This window comes from Asparagus officinalis, chromosome 7, assembly GCF_001876935.1.
Source record: "Asparagus officinalis chromosome 7, Aspof.V1, whole genome shotgun sequence".
NCBI lineage: Eukaryota > Viridiplantae > Streptophyta > Magnoliopsida > Asparagales > Asparagaceae > Asparagus > Asparagus officinalis.
In genome coordinates, this window is record NC_033800.1 from 133,811,069 (window position 1) to 133,819,909 (window position 8,841).

Here is an 8,841-nt window from a genome sequence, read left to right on the forward strand (position 1 = left end):
GACGCCGCCGACCGCCCGCCGCCAAAAAAAAAATTATGGTCCTTTTTCTATCAAAATGAAAGACATGTCTCTTCCTTTATTAAAAAAATTGTGCGTTAGGACTTAGGATATCTCTGTTTACAATGCAGAAGAAAGTTAAATTCCTACACTATTCCTCCTATACTTCAATAATCTCATATTCCCAGAGTTATATTCCTGTAACAACCAGATAATCATCAGAGGACACGGTCAACCTAAAAGTTTTCTAAGTTAAAACCTGGGAAAAAAAAAGAAAAAAAAAAGCACAACGCCATCATAAGAAATAGGCTAATGTCACATCCCCCTATAGTTTCATTTTGGCAAATATACCCAGATGATTTATTTTTCGCTGTTTTACCGCTGGTGAAATTTCTGGCGCATAATGTGTTTGGGCGACATTACCCTTGGTGAAAATTTTGATATTGGCCTAGCGTGAAATTCGTGACTTTGTTTGAGAGTAAGAGTAAAAAATTTCACCCGTTAGGCCTATCTACCAAAATGAAACTGAGTTGTAAGTTCAAAACAACCATAATATAGCTATAGGGGTCTGCAAGCAATAAATAGTTTTCTATCAATGTGGGCCTGCATTCTATTTTCTCTGGACAAACAGCAAGCTGACTAAATCAGAAGCAAGAAAACCAAAGTAAACAATATCAAGTGACACACGATCAAACAGCAAAGATATAGACACAATACCTATACTCAAAGCTGAAAATCACAGTATTACATCATAGGCATCAACTGCGCCAACGTCATGAAAAAAACATAAAGGGGGAAAACAAAAATCATATGACAACAAGAAAAATGGCAAACTCTTATTGGTGTTAATTTGCACATAGACCTCCTGTAATGTCGCCTTTCTGAACTTACTAACCCTGCAATTTCATTTTGGCAGACAGATCCCCTGTATTATTTTTTTTTCCGAGGGGGAAAAAATTACCCAGGGGGATCTACCTGCTAAAATGAAACTACAGGGGTAGTAAGTTCAAAAAAATGATACTGCAAGGGGTTTACGTGCATTAACTCTTCTTATTATGAGACTGCAGAAGAATTTAAGTAGAGGGCGATTTATGATACAAGAGCATTGCATCTGTAGTTGAGAACTAGAACAAAATCCTTGGCCGAGGTGCCCAAAGATGCTTTTACTCTCTGTGGTGGCCTTGACTCTAGCCAAATGTCGGGTAAGTTGTAAAGGGGTGTAGTGGGGCCCGCTGTTTGGCCACAACATGTAATCTCAACCTGTCGAAGAAAGTCGATGAGCTAAGAATATACAAGTGGCTGAAACAAACAGGTGTTTAAGCCATTGAGAATCGCCGGATTAGGATAGAAGGAACATTATAAACAAGGGAATATTTTTAACAATGTTATAAAATATAATGTATCACTTTAAGGGCCTGTTTGGCAACCTAATAGAAATCAGGCCAGCCCAGTTTTATTTCTTAACCAGACCAGAATGGAGCTAGGTAGGGGGTGGTTCAATTCTAGCCTGGTTAAGAGGCTAAAAAATAAATTAAAATAAGTTGGGTCAGCTCTGGTCCAACTTTTCCCAACAAAACTATCGGAAAACTAGACCAGGTTTGAACTGACCCAGTTTTAGTGGTTTGCCAAACAGGCCCTAAATCTATGGAATGTATCACATTCTAAGATGTTATGTTGGCACATTATACACTGACAGTCTCTTCTTCCTTTGTAAGACAGAATGAACAAGAATAAAGCTCATTATATTGTAGTTTGAATAGTGTCTTTGTCATTACTGTTCAACTTTATATAGGACAGGTAATAAACTCAAGCAGCACAAATGTACGATTCCACAAACACAGCAGGGTATCAGAAGTCAGAATCATCTATCTTCTTTAAGGATCCACAATAAGAAATAAATTGTAAACTCAAAAAAGATAATAGAATGGTTGATCCTTTTTTGTCTATTAGAAATTGATGCATTTTATAGGATTTCAACTCGTAGAAAGATAAGGAAACAAGTCAACAACTAATCCTGATGTAGGGAGGAAAAATAAAAAGGATTCTAAATAAAGTAGGTATTTAGTCATTAGACAATATGACAACGGGTTATGTCATATCTTTAGTCTTAAGAGTTAGTTGCGGATAGACATCCGGTAGTACTGTTGGTTTTTTTAACTCACAACTCCACTAGTTCTGTTTTTGCAGATAAACCCCTGAGTGAATTTTATTGACAATTTTACCCTCAGGGGGTCTATTTTTCCAAAAGAACAATTTTGTCTTTCTCCAAGGGTGAAATAATCAAAAAAATTCACTCAGGGATCTATCTGCAAAAATATAAATAGAGGCCTAGAGGGGTAGTAAATTCAAAACAGTGATACTATATGGAGTTATCAGCAGTTGACCTTTAATTTTAACCGTCATAAAACGAAAAAGAAAGAGAGAGGACACCAGAATATCATCATACATGATATTAGTCCTGCAATCCACATAACCTTTTTTTTTCTGAGAACTAACCAGCATTTATTTATAATGGAAGGAAATTGGAAACTCACCTCAGATTCACTAGCAAGATTATGTTTCTTTGCTAGGTACTTGTGGATGAAAGAAACGGGTAAGCTGCCATCTCTATAGAGAGAGAGAGAGAGAGGAAAAAATTAGTAAATCTCCATGGTACCAAAGAACTGTGAATGAAGCAAAAGAACAAAGCTTCTAGATAAATTTGTAATTAAGTAAACACACTTTTCCAATCGAGTTATCGACCAAGCAAAAACTAGGTGAGAATATTATTTTTATAGTTTCAATAGTCAGGCTTGTCTTATTCTTACTCTTCATGACTAGGAATAGTTAATGACAGCAAGGTGCAACTGTTGTATAATCTAAACCGAAATCAAACGTAACTAACATGGGAAGGGATTCAGGGTCCTCTCCACTACAAAAAAAGTAGTGAAGAGACCACTAATATATCACAATTGTTAATTTGCTTACTTGTTGGTTGTGATTTGCCTTTTGAGTGTAAATTAGAAAATGAATGCAAATCGCTGGGTTAATTTGGGATTTTTTGGTGGGGGTTGGTTATGATGAGTGTATTTAGAATGAATCAAAGCCATATACTAGACAAATCGACGGCTATGATAAATGTACGTAGTGGAGAGGATCTAAATTCCATGGGAAGATGGTAATACTGTTGTTTGTGGAGTATTGGTTATTTTTGGATGTAGTCCCTTAAATCTTTCATATTTTTAACTTAGACCCTTGAATCATTGAAATTGCTATTAGGTATCCAATTCTTAAGTTATGATTAAATTAGTCCTTCAAATCATTGAAAATGCTCCAACCCTTCACTTATAGAACAAAGCATACATGACTATGGAACATATGCAATGAAACATCAAATGATTGACAAACAGGAAAATATGAAACTATGAGCAAAGGTAAGTAATAGAAGCTGCATGTGAGAATCAAATTGAGAACAGAACTCACTTAATTCTCAAATAACAAGCAGATGTCTGGGGCATTGCTTCATCTCCTTTCCTAAATGCATATAGCACTCAGAATCAGAAAAGAAAAAATTAACATTAAGATCAGGGTTTTAGAAATAAAACAATTCTCACTGGTCAACTGTGGGAACCAATGCAAGCCAAATAGGACTGTTCCTCCTCTCCCTTGTAGCAGCAGCAGCATCAATTAGTGCTTGTGCTGAGTTCTCTCTCTTTTTTTGCCCGCGTAGTCTTCGAACGCTAACCTTGGTATTATTCTCTTCTTGAATTCTGGATTTATTTGGGGATTCTCTAACCTTTATTTTGTCTATATAAACTTCATTATCAGTGCCATTAGTAATGAGCTCTTCCTTAATACCAAAATTATGTGGACTGGATTTGACTGCCTTTGTCCTGTTGGCAGCTTCTACGAGACAATTCAAGGGTTTCCAAAGTTCTGATTTATCTTTGGACGATTCTTTGGTGTACTCTGTGTCATTATTAGCAGCGTAATCAGATGGATCCACACCGGAAGAGATCTGCAAACGTGAGTAGACTAAGTGCCGATAAATATGTCTATAGAACAGCTGCTCAAAGAAAATTAATAACGGTGGGTAAATTTCACAAAACCCGGTGATTGGGTGTTTTGCAAGAAACGCCCGGAACACTATGAAAGTAGGAAACCTCCTGAATTTGTCTCACTTAATATCATGATGACAGCAGTTAATTTAAGATGTCACATGCAGCACACGAGACAGTTCTCTGGACAGTTTTACCCCAATCTACTAAATATAACTCATATATTACCGCTGTTTGGGAAAGAGTACGGATAAAAAGTTGAAACGCAGTTCAGACTTTTCACTCCACCACTTAACGTCGTTTATGGGAATTTGCAATAGTTTATGGGGATCCAGTAAAATTTTAGAAGTTCAGGAGGATTTTCCATGATTTATAAAATGGAGAATCTGTGCAAAACCATCCAAAGTACATGGGGTTTTTGTGACATTTACCCTTAATATTGCAATAAAGACTAACCTCATCTTGAGCATTATTGATCTCTTTCTTCGGTTCTTCAATAATAGGAGCTAATCCACGTAAGGTGGAAGCTCTTCTAGTGGTGCCTTTTGTTCTTCTTCCTGTTAAGCCCAGTTGTGTTGCAACTCGAGGAGTGTTCACCACTAACGATGAAAGAGATCTCTCCTTCCTTCTAACAGGCAAGTTAATGGAAGAAGCAACTTCAGGAGCATCAACCTTTCTCCTCTTGAAAGGAAAAATCTTTGCTCGTATGTCTTGTAAATTGTGATCAGTCCTGCATAAACTATTGTATTATGCCATATGGTTTTTGAGATAGCATATGTGGCATGTTAAGGAAAATAGTGTGTGTCACAAGTTTGTGTTGCATACTATTACCATGAAGATAAGTATTTATGTTTTTTGGAATGAGGGCTGTCTTTTATCTGAATCAAATGTTAGCAATAACCGAAGTTCACTCATTTTCCATCACTCATATCACCACTTGTATATTTCTAGATACACAAATATTCACTTATACAAATATATATTGGATTGTATTTACATCTTAAAGAAGATAGATAAATTTGTCACACATATTTTCATGCACATACATGTATACACGATAGATAAATTAAAAGGAACAGCCAAATTCATGCTACAAAAGCAAGCGAACAACTAATGAAATTTTCTAAAAATTTCGAAAAAGAATTTGAATTCGAAAGCCAGGGACTTCATAAACAGATCAAATTGCCCACGAAATACATCGATTGTTGAGCATATACTTTTGGCCCTTTTTTTGGAATGGAAAAAAAATGAAATCATATAACTAAATTAAATAACATATTGGGCAACAAAAACATCTGGGAGAAGTCAGCCCTAGTGTCAGATAATTTACAATAATAATCCTTTGAGATCTTAAGGCTAAAATTAACTAAATAAGACCAAGATACACACTAAAAATTATTGAAATTGGGTCTCCACTACAATCTAGCAAATCTAGATGCCTTAAATTTGGATCAAAGATTCATTTCCCGTCATCATGACATAAAAGGTAATCCTCGCTAATAGTCATAATTGTAGCTTGTTTGAGCAAACTTAGTTTTGTAAGTTGTTCCAACATTAAGGGTAGAAGCTGAAAAACTACAATATGCAGGAAACTTGTATGCAGGAAACTAGTATCTTCTAAAAGGGTTAGGATCTCCATCCATGAAGGATACAACGTACTTGCCTTTAAAGAGAAAAGTATCCATAAGATGGATGGAGTTGGGCCCTACCATGCAAAATCTATAATATATACGGTATTCTAGTATCCTTTGTGAATTTATACTCGAAGGTTCTTTGTTCATATACATTGACTACTAAACCTCCACTGACTCAATGAATCCACTCAGATCTAAGGGCATTTGGCCAAGTATAGTAAATGCATGCTTTATCTATAGTATCCATATGCATGCATGTGTACTCATGTCTGGTTTAGGATAATTCTTGCATTTCACAACCCTGATATGGTATCTCTCTATGTCAATAAGTTAGAGTGATAGTTCTTTAACTGACTCTCTGCTTAGCCTTTTTGCCTTAGTCATGCATACAGAAGAATCATCTGAAGCCAGAGAAATCAGAAGGCAGCTCCTGTCGACTTTCTTTATAGGATTTATTTTACAAATTCACTACCGTAATTGTAATGTTCAAGATGTTTCTGCTCAACTCTTATGCGAATCAGGAAATCCTGAAAGCAAGCAGACAATATTTTGCATAAAATTGATTTTCATTCATGAAGGAAAACCATCAGTGTGATTGGTTAGTTGGGTTATGTTATGACATAATGAGAGCAGATTTATGTTGGTCTATGATGCACGGATATGGACTTGGGACACGGATACGACACGAACACGGATACGGGATACGGCAAAATCCAAAAAAATAGGATACGGGGATACGACAATGATTTTTTTAAATTATTATTATATATATAGATGGAACGTAATACGAAAATCTCGATTTAGTATAAATGAGTAACTTTCTCCAACAGATTTATGATAATAATATGATGTTGGGCTGCTGGTCGAACCCAAAAATCAGAGGAGATGATGATGACATTGGTGGTGGTTGTGCTGGACAGGGAGGAGGAATGGAGGGTGGACTTGAGGAGTCGGAGGAAGAAGGAGTCGATCGGCGGGATCGGGTCGGAATAGCGGAGCAGTCGGCGGGATCGGGTCGGAACAGCTGAGGTAATCGAATCGAACAGGAGTGAGCTGAGAGAGTGAGAGAGAGGATTAGGGTTAGGGTTAGAGTTTTTTCTTTTTTCTTTCGTTTGAGTCAGCTGAGGATCGAATCGAACGGGAGATTTGAGAAATAGGGATGGATTTTTAATCGAACGGTTCGGGTTGGATTTTAACAACCAAACCCGCAACCCGAATGAATCGGCCTTCGGCGAATCCGAGCCGTGTCCGAGATCCTTTGACCGTGTCCGAGCCTAGTTTGACCGTTGACCTGTGTCCGACACGGATTGACCATGTCCGACACGTGTCGTGACGAATTCGTGTCCGATTCGAGTCGGACACGGATTCGTGGCCTCCGGGGGCGAATCCGTGCTTCAGAGATGTTAGTTACTGATTCCAAATGTGCTCATACTCCAGAAATTGTGATGCAAAACAGATTAAATTTAAGATCCAAACTAAGAACAGGTAATCTTTAGCCCTCGGCCTTGGATCTGTTGCATCTCATATTAAGTGTAAAAGAACTTAAGAAACAGTGCTTTAGTAACTTTAGCCGAAAGCCCTTGATTATTGATGTGAACCATTTTTTAGTGCCTTACACTTAGAAAAGTTTCTGGTGTCAACTGTAGACATACTATCCTAAACTTAATTCACATGTAATTTTTTGCAACTTATCCATTAAAACAAAAATAACCTATAGAAACCTCAAAGCAAGAACAACAAATAAGATGTAAAAATAAAAGATTAAACCATCACTTTTGCAGCAGCAACGGTGGATTCATATTTCCTTCAGATAGAAATTAATAATTTAACGATGTCAATGTCCAGTGATTTTTCTCTTTTCTTTTTATTGGGGGAAAACATTTTCATGCTGTTTGATCATCAAAATACATACTTTCGTGTTATTTTGGAACTTTCCTCTTTCTACCCTCAACCATTTCCAGAGAAAATAAAGCTGAATATAATAATAATACGTAGAAAAATAATATCAGCATGATATAAACGCATTACATCAGGTAATCAGTAAGCAGCTAGGCTAAATACAAGTCAATCAATTCATCAAATATGAAATAGACCAAAAAAACTAAGAGAGGGAAAAAAACATAGCAATTAAATTTACCTAAGCTTCTCAACTGGTACACAGCCGAGATCAATTTTGCATATCGGGCAGCAGTCCACTTCCTCATCATCTAATTTCTGAAAAATGCATTTCCTGCAGACTGTAAAAAAGAAAGAGAAATAACGGTATTCAAATTATACTGTATAGATACATAACGGAACAATTATAAAGTATAAACTAACTTAGTTATAAGAATGACAAACAAAAAGCTTCTCTAAACTACTAAATACAGATTCCCATGGCAGTATTATTAAAAATCAGTGGCACAGAATGTTAATTGTACTCAGTCAATTGACGTACTGGTTATAACTGGCATAAAAATTAAATTTAAAAAAAAAGTAAAATGAACTACCCAATCTCTGGCATAGACATGTAAAACAAACATAGATCGTAAGAAACAAAGAAACATAAACAGATGCACACATAAATAAATCTATATATAATTACCATTATACCTTGAACTCTCTGCAACATGGATAAGTAGTCCATGTTACAAAACACCAACGCGATAGCGGAGTATAATCACCAAGAACAAATCATTGTTTTAAATCATATAATTTAGATAACTTGAACGTAAACCAGAGAAGGAGCTTCACAATCGAAGAACCAAATCAACTACAAACGACATCCAATGCATGAAGCTCGATTTCCATTAGTTTCAGACAACGAAAATAAAGAAACTCATTTTCTCTGCATGAGGACACAAATAACGAATCAATACACGCGAACAAGCCACAAATCATCATGAAACCAAGAAGCAGGAAGCAAACACTCGCCAAGATCAAATTTTGACGCAAACCCACATCACAAGAACATCAGAGTACAGCAAACCCAGATCACAAATCACCCAAAACGCGAAGAACCCAGAGAATCGAGCCGAGATCAAGAGGATCAGAGGAGCACGTGAGACTCACATGTGTGAAGGCACTCAGAGATAGTCGTGGCGTCCCTGAGGAGCTTATTGCAGAGGGGACACGTCATGCACGCTTCCAGAAGCTTCCTCTTCACCCTCACCGTCAGCGGCGACGGCGGCGCA

General features: G+C 36.8%; 1 protein-coding gene across 2 annotated transcripts; it reads right to left on the reverse strand.

The window, feature by feature from the left end:
• On the reverse strand, nt 690-8,835 carry LOC109850644 (E3 ubiquitin protein ligase DRIP2-like). 2 transcript variants are annotated; one of them, XM_020420697.1, is made up of 7 exons: nt 8,720-8,835; nt 7,806-7,905; nt 4,491-4,764; nt 3,591-3,994; nt 3,460-3,510; nt 2,532-2,604; nt 690-1,257 (listed from the first exon to the last, which is right to left on the reverse strand). In XM_020420697.1, exons 1-7 carry the CDS (start codon nt 8,784-8,786, stop codon nt 1,087-1,089), a joined length of 1,140 nt encoding a protein of 379 aa, XP_020276286.1. In that variant the 5' UTR covers nt 8,787-8,835; the 3' UTR covers nt 690-1,086. The 2 variants fall into 2 exon arrangements, with proteins under 2 accessions (XP_020276286.1, XP_020276287.1); XM_020420698.1 differs by lacking the exon at nt 2,532-2,604.